The sequence below is a fragment of the Hippichthys cyanospilos genome, chromosome 4 (genome assembly GCF_059441005.1).
Source record: "Hippichthys cyanospilos isolate Australia breed blue-spotted pipefish chromosome 4, RoL_Hcya_1.0, whole genome shotgun sequence".
NCBI lineage: Eukaryota > Metazoa > Chordata > Actinopteri > Syngnathiformes > Syngnathidae > Hippichthys > Hippichthys cyanospilos.
This window is the reverse complement of record NC_142372.1, coordinates 763,247-777,963: the sequence shown is the minus strand read 5'-3', so window position 1 is coordinate 777,963 and position 14,717 is coordinate 763,247. Positions and strand designations below refer to the sequence as shown.

General features: G+C 44.5%; 1 protein-coding gene across 1 annotated transcript in view; it reads left to right on the top strand.

Annotated features, from left to right (window-relative positions):
• Positions 1–14,717, top strand: part of LOC148424178 (neural-cadherin) — a 142,304-nt gene continuing 127,587 nt past the window's right edge. The window contains exon 1 of the mRNA XM_088412613.1: positions 1–1,204. Coding sequence (XP_088268739.1) covers positions 184–1,204 — 1,021 coding nt within the window. The 5' untranslated portion in view covers positions 1–183. The remainder of the gene's footprint in view (positions 1,205–14,717) is intronic.

Sequence of the window (14,717 nt, the reverse complement as noted above, 5' to 3'; positions counted from 1 at the left end):
CGCGCGGGAGGAAGAGGAAGAAGCGCAGGCGGACACAAAGTTCTCCCGAGCAGAACCGAGCATCCCCGCGCTTCGATTTGCGTTTTTCTCCCCCCCTTTCTCCCCCCTCGTTCTTTCGCTGATTCGGACCTCGCCGGATTCGGAGCCGGCGAGGCGTGAGATGAGGGCGCCGCGCCGCTCGTCATGATTCGGAGAAGCTTCTCGGCGCTTTTGCTGTGCTGCGCGCTGGCCCACGCCACATCGGAACCGGAGTCGGCTGCGCCCGCGCCCGCGCCAGCGCCAGCGCCAGCGCCCGCGCCCGCGCCGCCCTCCTTCCACGGCCACGTGTTCGAGAACGCGTCTCCGGGCTCCCGGGTCAACGGGCTGAGCGTGCCGCTGCGGAGGCTCGCCTCGCAGCGGCCGTGCGCCTCGGAACCGCGCTGGAGCCTCCTGGGCGACGGCGGCGACAAGTTCCGCGCCCTGGCGCACCACAACCGCGGACACCTCCTGCTGAGGACCGGCGCGACCCTGGACCGGGAGGAGCGGGCCGAGTACCGCCTCGGGATCGGCGCGTGCTGCGGCGCCAAGTGCGCGGAGGTGGCGTCCGTCAAAGTGGACGTGCTGGACATCAACGACCACCGGCCGGAGTTCCGGGACGGGACCGTCAGGCTGAGCCTGGACGACGCCACCCCGCTGCGAGCCGCCATCTACTCGCTGACGGCCCGGGACCGGGACAGCGGCAAGAACGCCGAGCTCTTCTACTTCGCGACGCCCAAGAACGCCACTTTCTACGTGGTGCCCAAGAGCGGGGACGTCCTCCTGGTGGACTCCATCCTGGGCCGGGACGGGCCCATCAAGTTCACGGTGTTCGCGCGGGACCGCGGCTGGCCGCCGCGCACCAGCGACGGCGTCGGCGTGGAAGTCAGCCCGCGCCCGTGGCGGCGGACGCCGCCCCCCGCCCGGACTTCCAGATCGCTCCGGGACGCCGATGAGGCCGCCCCGCTCTCCATCAACGTGTCCGAGGACGCGGCCATCGGCTCGGTGCTGATGAACCTCAGCCCGGCGCGCTTCCAGGCGGCCGCCTTCGAGCTGCTGGAGCCCGAGGACGCGGAGAGCTCGCCGGTCAGCGTGGGCCGGGACACCGGGGAAATCGTCATCGCGCGCCGCCTGGACCGAGAGACCGAGCCGCTGGTGGAGATCGGCGTCGGGGTGCGCGACAAACGAGGTGAGGTGAGGGGCGTGCTCGCGCCCGCTGGGGGGTGACGGTGGGGATAGGGAAAGAAGAAGCTCTTTTTACGGTAAAATCCCGGCACCTCGGTTTCCGGAAAGGTGCCGTTAAATTACAGTGCACACGCTTTCTAGTACAGCTTGCACATTTAAACAAGTTTTAGCACTTCGTAACTTGGTTTTCAAGGGGTGTGTGTGGGGGGGTGAGGGTCCCCCAAATCACTATTGTGCACGCTTTTGATGATCCTCTTCGCGCTTCTGCTGAGCTTGCTTTTGAGTTCATCGTTTGAATCAGGTATGCTGGAGGAGGGAAACGTGAAAAACATGCAGCACAGTGTCCCTCAAGGAGCAGGCTTTAAAGCCATTTTACAAGTACTTTTTTTCTGATGGTTCTTTATAATATTTTAGAATATTTTGCTTATTAGCGAGCCACATTTCCAATGATAATCTGTACTGTTATGATGTAAGGTTGCGATTGAACAAATTGGACACTAACACACTTCAGGTTTTGGTGATTCTGGTCGCGTGAGACTTGAAGCATGTCTCAAAAAAAAAAGGACAAACACATGATATGGGTTTCTAAAGTCACTGACGTTGACAAGTTTCTTGGTTTGTTTTGAAATATAGAGTCATTCGTGTGCTTCCATGAAGGGGTTTACATTAGACAGCATACTTGCAAATACAATAGAATGTGTCACAGGACGGCGCCGGCGTAATTGCCGGGCTCGTGGACCCAGGTGCAGGGAAGCTCCAAGAAGGGGTATGCGTGAGACAAGCGAAACATAAGGAGAAACCAGGATGTGGAGAAACCGCACGGCAAACTACAAAATACTAGCAGGCGGGTAACACGGCACGACAACTCCAGCGGGTAGGTAGGCGTGACAAGACGAGAGAACGAGCCGACAAAAGCCAAACTAAACGGGGAACTAAATACGCTCAACTCTAATCAAGTAACACCAAACAGCTGGACGGGAACAATGAGCTGATCGCTAGACAAACGGGTGGGGCCGGGAGACGAGTGGACACGATCGCACTAACGAGGACAGACACGAGGGGAACAGAAACGGAAACGCCACAAATAGAAATGAGCAGAAACCCCCCCAAATCAACTCCAAACCAAACAGAACGCACGCTTAAGGGTAATTGCAAGTACATTTGGGGAGTAATTGCAAATGCGTTTGAACGTAGGTTGGAGCGTACCGGCAAATACGTTTGAAGGTACGTTGCAGCACGCAAATACATTTACCACTGGGCCTTTCTATCGATCAAGTCAAAATCCGTTCGGCACAAAGGATTTTAGCTCGCGACCTCAATTGCCTGCGGGTGGCTAACTAAAGAAGGCCCAGCAAGGGTTGAGCTGAAGTTGCAAAACAACTTGATCTTGTCGGGAGAGCAACACACATGCAAATGGGGTCATTATCGTAGAAACCGCACGAGCTTTACGAGATGCTTTTTGTGAGGGTAGGAGAGCTCCATGTACATCGGAGCATACATGCAACGTGTTTGAACGCTCGCGTACTTGCAAATGCGTTTGAATGTACTTTTGAGATAACTTGCAAATGCGTTTGAGCGTACGTTGGCGCATACCTGCCAATGCGTTTGAATGTAAGTTGGAGCGTACCCTGCGAAGAAACTTAAACGCCCATTTGAGCGTACTTGCAAATGTGTCCGAACACAGTTGCAAATACATTTGCCCGTACTTTTGAGTGCAGATGCATTTGAATGCTACAGTACTTTTGAGCGGACTTGCAAATGTGTTGGAATAAATTTGTAAATTCGTTCATTTGAAGGAATGCCTGTCAAAACTGTTTACGCCCTTTGGCATCTCCAGATTTTTGACAAGGTGGCACGTATGATGTTGTTCTAGTTATCTATATTTATTATTTCTTCTTGTATTTATTTGTCCCGCTACATGTTTATCCCTCCATTTATTTATCTATCCTTGTGTTTTATTTATCCCTCTGTTTATTTCTTTTTATCTCTCCTATTTGTTTAGCCCTCCATTTATTTCTTTATCCTCGTTTTAGTTATCCCTCTGTTTATTTATTTATTTATCCATCCCTCCTATTTGCTTAGCCTTCCATTTATTTATTTATTTATTTACTCACTTGTTCTCGGGTTCTTATTGATTTGTTTCCGTATATTTATTTATCCCTTTATTTAGCTATCATTGTGTGTTATCAATCCATTTATTTACTTATATATTCACACGTTTATTTAGTCATTTATTTATTTTTTGCCATAGAAAAGATAAATATCGGACGCTGCCGATGGTCACTTTTGTGATTTAGCCACTCCAGAGCGGAGGCACGCGCACGCGTTTGCGATATACGCGGCCGACGTGTAGATATGCGCTTTAGCGAAGGAGGAACGTTTGCGTAAAGAGGATGTTTGCGCCATTCAAGCGATTCCACAAACACGCCGTCGACACATCGTGATGAATTATTTAAAGGAGCGGCGCTTGGATGAATAACCGTCTCTTGCATGTAAAGAGCATATTTGAGGGTGGGGGGGGGGGGGGGGGGGGGGTGGAGTTCACTGTGCAGAGAATATATATGTCCAGGGGAAAAAGAAAAAAAAAAGTTTTGGAGTTTATTTAAAAGACACGTCCAACAACGTCGCCTCGCCGGGGACGCCTTCTTTGTGCTTCATATTCAAATAAGAAAAAGTTGGAGGATAGTCAGCCAGTTATTGCTTCTTCTTTCTTCTGTTTTCATTTGGCAGCTGAAAAATGGAATACAGTTCCAAAATATTGATGTGTTTTTAAATCTAACTTGCCGTGCCGTGAAAGAAAAGCAATGAAAATCCACTATAGTTCGATGCTAAGGCTCGCGTGGACTTAACAAGCTAATGAGTCTTTATGCAAGCGATTATTAATTATAGAGCAATGCAAAAAATATTTGAAAGGTATTGCATATCAATGTTAAACAGCCGTGCACCCAAATCGCAACTTCAAAAAGAAAAAAAGCCCAGTCGCATATAGACATTTAGTGCCAGTTAGCAAGAACCTAAATGAACTTTGAACAGTGAATTCAGTGATTCTTTCCAGAACCACTAGAGGGAGCCACAATAGCACATTTTGAGGATTGCGTCTTTTTCCACATTTTTTTTTCCATAATGAATGGGCAATATTATGAATTCTTTTTTTCCCATAATGAGAGGCTGATATTACTAATACTGAATTGATGTTTTAGGTATTCATTGCACATGAAAATTAATGATAAAATATATATTTTTTTCTTTTACTGCTGAAATGGACTGTGAGTCAGTGGATTCAGTGATTCTTTCCAGAACGACTCGAGTGAGCCAGACTTTTTGCAAATCGCTGCTTTTTTTTCCCAAGAGTCCTCTTTGTGAATATTTGTTTTCCCAAAGTAAAAAGGTGAGACCCAAATGTTTTTTTTTTTTTATTATTTATGACTTGCTCCCCTTATTATACATTGACTTTCATACTAATGTGTATAATACAACCTTAGACTAAGAGCGCAGCTTGAAAATATTCCCCCGACACTAATAACAATTTTGCAACGCGCGGTCTCAGTTTGTTTTGACTTCCAAAGCTCATTAGAGAAAAGCCGCAAAAAAACATTTTGATGGAGGGGGGAAATACAGTTAAATGAATTTAGTTTTGTTTGTCATTACTCACACATGAAGTAGAAATCGATGGTTAGCCCGATTAGCTAGCGCCGCCGGCTAAGCGCCGGCTGCTTTCCTGTCTCTGTTGATGACTCTCTTCATTGGTCTTAATTGCACAAAGCGCCTCATCCGGCATTTTGTTGCCTCGCCGCGTCTCGGACAATTAGCCTCACTTTTGCTTGTTAGCTTGTAGCGCTGGTCTTCCGCTATCCCAACCCTGGTTTCTTTCATATTTCAATCGGTTGTTTTCATTTTGGGGATATATTTGAAGGCTTTCGGTTGCAATTTGATGATAAGATTCAAGTTAGTTACGTCATTGAATAACAATTGTATTTTCGTCTCGGCATCGCTCTGAACAGTCTTTTGACGTCAGTCTATCGCCTCCCTTCTTTGTGTGTTATTTATTCAAGGGTCGGGTTACTAAAACCGACATCATCTTTGTTCTTCATTTCTGAATGAAAAGTTTGACCGATTATTTTGTTGAGCTGAAAGATGAAGGCGTTCAATTTGAACTATTTTTAAATCAACAAAACAATATATTTTAAGGTTTTCCGATGCGATTTGATTACACAATTTAAGTTAACCATTTTATCGGATCATAATTATGTTCTTTTACACTTGCTTCAGCATTGATTTAAACAATCTTAACGTAATGAAGAAGTCTATTTTTTCACCCACTCAGCACTTTACACTATAACTACACCTCTGCTCGTTCTCCTCACGAGGAAAAGGAATCAAAAGTCTATTGCCTTCCTTCCTTTCCTTCCTTGTGTGTTATTTTTTTAGGGTTAGGGCTAAACGATCTATTTGCCGTTCCATTTAGCGCAGCTCCTTCTAGTGGATGCATGATGCAAGTCCAGCCACCACTGTAGCTTCTAGTCTATGCACCTTACTGTATGATGCGATGCGCCCAAAAGACTTCTAAATAGGCCATCCATTGTTGGTGTTATAGTGCGGAAAACTATTGGAGCTTCCCTGCACCTGGGTCCGCCATCTCCCCATCCAAGGGATGGCACACTTCTGCTAGTGTCTCATGCTCTCAACATCCGGGTGAAATTTCAGCGACCCGATGTCCTCTGTCAATGCTTTCCCTTTCCTCTTGGATGTAAAGGTCAAGATTGAAGAGTGAATTGTATTCCATTTAAGCTTTGATGTGTTTGTCACGTTATCGGGTACGTACGGATGGTGCACTTGACTGAACCGGCTTTGGACTCTGGCGTTGCGGAAAAGAAAAAAGATGAAAGGCTCTTGGCTCTTACGGGGTTTTGACTGCGGCGTTTTTGATTTATGAACGGCGGCGGGTCTCGCCACTCGCGTCTTTGTGCGCACTTTGCTTGCTGACACGTCGAGTTGTGGTGAAGGATGCTGGAAGTTGGCGCCAGTCAAACCTTTTGCTTTTCCACAGCAAAACGTTCCATTGGGATGGGTGTCGTTAAGCTTCGTTTGAATGCACCGTGGAATCCATAGCGAGCGCGTGTACCGTGTGTTTCATTAGGGGTGTACGCATGTTGAATGTTCTAAAAAATGCTGCATTGGAATAGTAGCCAGCGCTGTCTTGAGATAAGAAGGACTTGACTTGCGATTTTCTTTTGATTGTGTTAGCTTTGTAGCGTTTCGCACTAGAACGCAATTTAGCAAGGAGACGCTTCGTGTTCCATTTAATTTACTCTTAATTTGAAAAACTAATGTAGTGAGTGTCCCACTCAGAGCATTAAATGAGATCTGCTGATGCCTGCAGAGTCCTCTTAAAATGTCGCATACCTTCTGAAGTGCCTTCAAGTACCACTGGAGCCGTTGCTTTAAGCAGCACGAATGGTAGTAGATAGGTTTGATTTATTTAAAAAGTAAATAATAAATTTATATATCTATACATCTCTCTCTCTCTCTCTCTCTCTGTCTGTTTGTCTATCTGTCTCTCATATATATATATATATATATATATATATATATATATATATATATATATATATGTGTGTGTGTGTGTGTATGTACACAGCATAGATTAATTTCCACTGTATTTTGATTGTCATTGTTGTTTTTCCGCGCACGCTGTTGTTGCTGCAGTTATTTAATACTATAATCATAAAAGGTGAGGCCCTCAATACTATGATGGGTCCCTAAGTTGAAATCCTTCTCAGCGCGCCATTTCAGGGTCATTTTTCGAGTATGTTAGTCGTTATGGCGTGGCGGCAGCGTGCATGGAAAGCACATCTGAGTGTCTAATCTGCCGTAATCCGCATACCTAAATACACTTAGATATCGGGTGTAGTATTTGTGGATTACAGCCAGCTGCGCGTCCTAAAATTGAGCGTAAACAGCGGGAGAGCGGCGCCGAGGGGGGAGCGCGCCGAGTTTGGGCCGGCGGCTCAGTCCGTGTCCCTTTTAATCTGTTTGGAGAATTTAGCCGAGACCTCCCTCCATCTGCTCGTATTATCCCCGTAATCCTGTCTCACCCGCTTCCTTGTTGACGCCCCCCTCCCCACGCTCCTTGAACCCCCCCCCCGAACCTCTCATTTTCAATCTCACTTCGCTTTGTTTGAGCGGGTGAACGCGCGCGTGTGTTTTGAAGTCATTTTGACCCGTATCACACCAGTTAGCGAGTTTGCATAAGCGCGAGCTAGCAGACAATGTTAGCACACTTCATTTTGAAATTTTAGACGAACCACCTTGGCTGGATCCGGCACCGGAGAGGAGTCACTCTAGACCCTAGAGAGAAATGGTGTCCCACTTTTAGCCCCCCAAAAAAGTTTTTCCCTTTTTGCAGCCTCGCAGTCTTCTTTTAAACAGAATGAATGAACCAATGCATGTTGCGTTCTTCCGCCCTGATTGGCTGAGGGACTGTAGGACTGCGGTATCTCACATTTTCCCAAGACAAAGAGGCTTGCTCAGAGAAATAGTCAAATAATGTCTAGCAGTCCAAACTCATTGACTGACCGTTAAATTGAAATTTGTTTGCCAGAGGTCCCCAACCGCCGGTCCACGTTCCGATATGGAAATTATTGTCCTTAAAAATGGCTATTTTTGGGGCCCAAACAAAGTAAACTTTGCATTTTTTTTGTATCAGTAACAAGCCAAATAATACACAATCATGTGACGACGAGCCAGAAATGAAAGAGGCCAAAACAAACTGCTTCAGAAGCTCGAGAAGCGGAACAAAACACGCGTGTTGAAATTAAAGCAATCGAATAAAAAACATAGTTGAATGGACATTAATTGACTATTTTTCATAGCAATGTTTTGGTTTTGCTGGAGCACCTTTAGCCATTTTCTCAAGCTGCTTCCCAAGAAAATGAGGCATTCCTCCGAAAGGGCGGTCCCCGTCGGTGCGCGCACACACCGACTCCCTATTTTGACACAGGACGCAGTGAAAAATGACACGAGCGCACCTGTGACAAGCAGCCGCAATCTTGTTGCTCCGCCGCTTGACCTTTTACAATTCCTGTCAAGTGAGTCGTTGCAAAAGTCTCCGCCGCTGTTAAAGGCCACAAAGGAGAGGAGGTGGAAGAAAAAAAGATGGGAAGAAACTGTAAACAGCTTCTTTTTTTTTTGCCATGGGCCTCATTCCACAGTAAGAAGTGCCGGGTTGTTTTCTGAACCTAACCCCTGAGTAGCTGTGGATTTTCCTGAAATCCTTCAATTGCTAATTATGCTTGTTAAGGACGCTTAAAAGATACCCCATTGAATTGTTACATTCAAATGGCTCCATTTGAATGAACGTGTTATCAGCAAAACTATGTTGTCCTCAAATCAAGTTGGATGCTTAATTGTGCTAATTAAATATGCTCAAAATAACATGACGCTAACATTTCATGATATGATGCCTATTGCCAGTGATTAGCCGCAGCGCTAATTTTACAAGCTAACAGTATGCGTCTGCTCCAGAAAGGCTGGCAAAATCTTTTGGATGGGTTTAATAGAGGCAACTGACTCAACAACTGACTCAAGTGACAGTTGCTGTTCCTACTGATCACTTTTGAACAAAGCGGGCTTACTGGAATGGAATGATTTTGACAACATAAACCAAAATCTCATTTATTTTCTCAGGGAGAAATATTGTTTGATTTCAGTACATCAAGTATAATTGTTGATTATGCTCATTAAATATGCTCAGAAAGACTTAATGACGGTAACGTTTCACTATATGATGGCTATTGCCAGTGATTGGCCGCAGCACGAGCCAACAGTACTCAAGTGCTCCATATAGGCTGACAAAATCCTTAGGATTCTTTTTCAAAGGGTTTTAATCGATGCAAATGACGCGAGTGATAGTGGCTTTTGAATGAAATTGGCTTACTCGAATGGCGTGTTTTTGTCAGCGAGAATACGAACTGTGGTTTGGATGTCACTTTGTTAACCAATTGAGAGATAATTGTCTAAAACTTCAGTTTTTTGCGAGAATAATGTTAATCTAATATTGAAAGATGAAATTTTACTCAAGATAAATTTTAGCTCGAAATATCAAGTACCCCCCTTCCCCCCAAAAAAAAAACAAAACAGTATATCTACAGATTTTACGTATCTTTTTAGCCGCGATTTAGTTTTCTTGTTGCTAAGCGAAACTGCCTTGGGTGCTTAATTTTCAAAACCGGCAATTTATTTGGCTCATGAATAACTCAGCAGATATGAAACGATTACTTGTAACCCTAACCCCGTAATGGACAATCATCAATATGCAGCGAGCGGTACCGTGCATCATAATCAGGCCGACGACACGGCCGGCCGCTAACCATTTTCTCCGGCCCGACCTAGCATAACAAGCAGCAGCGTTGTAACATTTTTATTTATTTATTTATTTTTTTGGCTGTGTGACCCGCAGGCTGTTTTTGCCAAGCAGATGGTCAGAAAAGGCAAAGATGGATGATTTAATAGTCTGCCGCTGCGCGCAAAGCAAATCACTATGCTCCACAAAGCGGCAAAGAGCTCGTAAGTCTACCCGCCGCTTATCTGGGCCCGATAAAAACACAACAAAATAACACAAAGTTGACAGAAGAGCTTGGAGGCCTGCTCTTTTTTTTTTTTAATCTTTTTTTCGTAACACACAAAGGGATGTTTTGCTTGCTAATTTATATTGAATAACTTTCTTGACATGCCAAAAAATGAACAGTAGTAGCACTAACTGTATTTATGTACCTGCACTCTAAAAACAGCTGGGTCAAAAATAACCTGATATTGGATTAAAAAAAACGAATATTTGGGCCAATTTTCTGAGACGTTGTATGCAAAACAACCCATTTTTTCAGTTTGTCTTCTACATGATTTGGCTAACTCATTTCTGAGTGCTAAACATTTTTTTTTTTTGGTGGGGGGGATTCATTAATTTCGGTACCTGCACTCTAAAAACAGCCGGGTAAAAAAAGTAACTCAAAAAAAGAGCGAGCCAATATTTGGGGTCACTTTGAGCTTACATGTGCTAGACTAAGGTACTCCCCCAACCATGATCCTACCCCCCCCCCCCCCCCCCCCCCCCCCCACTAGCTGCGGCAAGTTGAAAGTAGTGAAAATAATAAGACCAGAGATTCAATAAATATCTATTACTTATACTATTACTAATACATCAGCGTACTTGGCAAATGTGCATGAATAATTGATATGATATATGCAACAAGAGGTATATATATGCAGATGTGAATGGCAAACTTCACATGAATAAATAAATAGAAAAGTGAATGTGAAGCGCAGCTGGAATAGTCAGCACCCTTGCGCTTAGAAAAATAAACAACATTCGTACTTCTAAAGGTGATTAAAGGGAATCAGGGATGGCTCGATACCGCCTTTTCATATCCGATACCTATTCCGATCCCACCGTTTGTATTGCGCCCCGTTCGACAGTTCCCGTCGAGAGGATTCATGCAAAAATAAAGGCAAATGCACGATAAAACATGTGGTTTTCAGTTTTGCAATTTTGAATGGCGGTAAATGAGCCCGACACCGGCTCAATTTGACACTTGTAGGGTGACTATCTTGATCTCCTGTTTGCAAGCATTTAGAAGGGACGGCATATTGATATATTTTGACAATCTTTGCCATTTTTTTTATCCTTCAGTTCAACTTTACACACTGATTTTGGTAATTACCTCAAGTCATTGATTCCTAAATGAATTTAGTACCCGCTGCTTTTAAGATGCCTCTTCAGCTAAAAACCTGAGAAAAAAATGGAAAAAAAGAAGTACCTGGAATTGAATGTCTGAACGTGAAAAACACAAAAACATGTCTTTGGGATTGAATGAGGTATTACGGAAGGTATTCGACCCTCCCACTGCCAATAGCGGCTATAGACGTTAATAACCCAATTCCTTTCACGGACGATCATCAATCATCATCGGTCAGGCCGAGGACCAGCTGGGGTCTGTCCTATATTTGGGGTATGACGGTATTTGCCTTGATTTTTAATCGAATGGAGACCCGCGCCATCCTTAAGGACGCGGCTGATTTGCGGCCTTTTCGCATTTCCCTTCTCCTCCGGGAACGGGAGACAATAGCCCCTTTTTATAGTTGGCGCGGGCGCCTATGCAATACTTAAGTGCAGATTAATTTCAGGAAGATCCATCAGAGGCCGTCTTGCTTTATGCTTACACGCCCGTGACGGGGGGGGCAATTGGATGCAATTTTTTTTTTTTGGTATTGATTGATTTTTTTATTTTTTTTCGACAGTGGAGGTATTTGTCACGTTGACAATAATGCGCCGAATGAGAGGAGAAGCGTAGTACGGTGGCCCCAAATCGCTCAAGCAAAAAAACACAAACACTTTACAAGAGAGAAGCAAACAATTAAAAACTGGCAGCAATAAAAAAACAAGCAAGGAAAAAAGCAGAAAAGGGGCGCAGGCATCTTGTTTGTGTCTTCTGTCTTGTCCTTTTTCTTGTTTGCATCTTTGCTTGTGTGCATATTTTTTCTTGTGTGTCCTTCTTGTTTGCATCTTTTCCTGTGTGCGACCTTTTTCTTGTTTGATTCTTCTATCTTGCATGCATTTTTATTCTTTTGTCATTTTTCTTGCTTGCTTGTTTTCTCTTGTGTGCATCTTTTTTTTCTGGTGTCTTTTTCTTGTTTGCATCTTGTGTGCATATCTTTTCTTGACTTTTTCTTGTTTGCATCTTTTTTCTTATGACCATTCCCTTATTTGCTTCTTTGTTCATGCTTGCTTTTTTTTGCGAGTGTCTTTTTGCTTGCATCCTTTTTATTGTTTGCAGCATTTTTCTCGCGTTTGTGACTTTTCTCGTTTGCGTCTGTTTTTCGCGCCTTTTTTCTCGCACGCTCTTTTTTGATTGCGCGCTTCTTTTTTGCGTGCTTCTCTTTTATAATGTGTCTTTGTTCTTTGCGCGATTGGCACTTGAGGGCCACCGTGCCTGTAAAACGTGTATATAATGCAAGCGACGGATCAAAGGTGGAAGTCTTAAAGTTGCACTGTTAGCACTGGCGCCGCTCTGACAGCGCAAATGGGAAAATAAAGTCAGCGGTGTAGAGAAAGTGAATGCATAATAAACAACAAGGCCAGCGCCTGTGAAAAAGCCTCTAGCATTAATTTATTGCGCAGTGCGTATCTTTATGGAGTGGTGGCGGGCAAGCCTCTCAAGCGCTCCGTGAGCGCGAGCAGGCCGCCGTCGCCGCCCCAGCGATCGTTTTCATCTGCCCACTTTGGAGCGTTTTGCCGGTGGGGGCGCGCCGGCAAAATTCGCCGCCGGCCGCGTCCCGACAGGCGAAACGACGGAGCGATGTTGCGTGGCGCAAAATCTGGAATCTCTCCCCGTATAGCTCTTAAAATGGCTATGCAAACTTGGGCCCGGGGGCCATTCGAGGCCCTCCGGATGTTTTTCATGATTTGAACGTGATGTTTTAGGTGATGTTTAAACTTGTTTTTAACTTGTTCTTTTTCTTTGTTTTTTTATTGACATTGAGAATCCCCACTTTGCCAGGCACTATCTCTTTTTTTTTTGTGGTCTTTGCGAGTTGACTCCTTTCCTTCTCTCTCCTCCCTCCCCGGCTAGCGCACATAATCTAAGGACTCCGACGGGGCCTTTTTAAGGGATTAAGATATTCATCAAGCTAATCGCGCGATTGGCCCTTACTTAACAGCAATTAACGAACGTTCTCTCCCCGCTTGGCGTAAAGGCCGACGCCACCGCTTATACAAATACAGTACGCGGCTACATTATAAGACATAGAAAAAGCATTCCTGGTTCATATTCCAGTTTTGTAAATGTGCATCCATATATTTTGTTTGACGATAATGTGCAGGGACGTTGTCGCTTCATGACTAAATATATTCTACTTAATGAGCGTCCCAATTTCAGAAGCATGTGTGATCCTAGTCCATATATTACACCTTACAATTAACGACATGTGCACCCGCCCATAGGAAGTCTTTTTAAATTCCCCGTTTATTAATTGGCAAGATGAACACAAAGCGTGCACCTTGAAAAAAAGAATTAAAAGATGCACAATTGATATTTTATGAGCACAAACTTAAGAGCCACGTAGGTTAAACGGCGCTGTCTCGTGCGCTCTTATTGTATTGCAAAGCTTAAATAGCGACGCGGAAAAGGCTTCATTTTTGCCATGTGAAGTGTAATTGCAATAAAGTTGCATCTTTTTCTTTTGAAAACACTGGGTTAACTTTTTTCAGTTTGAGACTGATCTGTAACCTGTAAAAAGTCGTTAATACAGTAGTTGTTGAAAGTTGCCGAACAGTTGCTTTGTCTTTTGTTAATGTTAAAAAGGATACCCTTTTTGGTAGATGGATGCCATTTTTATAGATAATAATCCTATTTTGAGTCAGCGCGGCGAGTGGGGCGGCACTGAGACTTGGTATTGGTACCAGTCCATCACCACCATAAATTGACACCCTAACACTGTCTTGAAACCTTACTCTGTAACACTAAAAACATCTTGAAAGCTTATTTTTGAAAGCCTTTTTGCTGACTTGAAAGTTGAAAGTTGTGAACATGAACGCCATCGCGTGTGTTTTTCTGCGTTGTTTGCCTGGATGTCGTCAAGCGATTGTTCCGCTTTATGCTGATGGATTGATTTTTTCTTCCTCCGCTTGAATCGGAGGAAGTCAGTTCATCTGATTAAACACAGACAAGTTGGGAATTAAAGATTGGATTGCGCGCGCGCGCGCGCACGCACACACACACACACACACACACACACGTACACACGCTCACACACAGTAATAACGCCTGTGATGGTTGTTATCCGCCCACCGCCGCCGCCGCAGCAGCTCATATAGGAAAAATCTTTGGAAGCTAAACAAAAGCACTCGCTTAAAACCGCACTTTCAATCCCTAATTATGACCCGAGACCCCGATCTGAAGCCATCATTCTCCATTGGACCCAATGTGGTCTCGAAACCCTAACCGTGATGGAGACCCCGGCGCAGCCTCACAAGCAATCACTTTTTTTTTGTATTAAATTGACTTTACTGCAGCTCAGCTGTCAACAAATTGCTCCAATGTATTGGACGCCATGTTACGATTTCTTCTTCATGAGATTTTTTTCACGTCTATCCTTATGCCGGTGACACCCAGTGTCCAGAATGAGAAACTACAGCGCCGTTTTATTCTGTTCAAGTCTCGGCAGTTCAAAATCTGTACGGCTACAGATTGTGACCGAGGCGCTTTCCTCCCTCTGGATTTTTGCCTTGTATTGTATTCAGTTGTTTGTTATATATAAAATATGTATTTTTTGAACAAAATTTCCATTTGTTAATTGTAACTTCAAGGGATAGAGTATAGCGTTTTTCATTACGGCCAGCAGGAGTTTCTGCAGGTGCCGCATTTACCATTGTCCGTAGCTATAACAAACATGGTCGCCTCCGGAAAAGCGCCACCCCCATGTAAAATCAGTTCACGATAACTTGACCTATAGTTATATTGAAA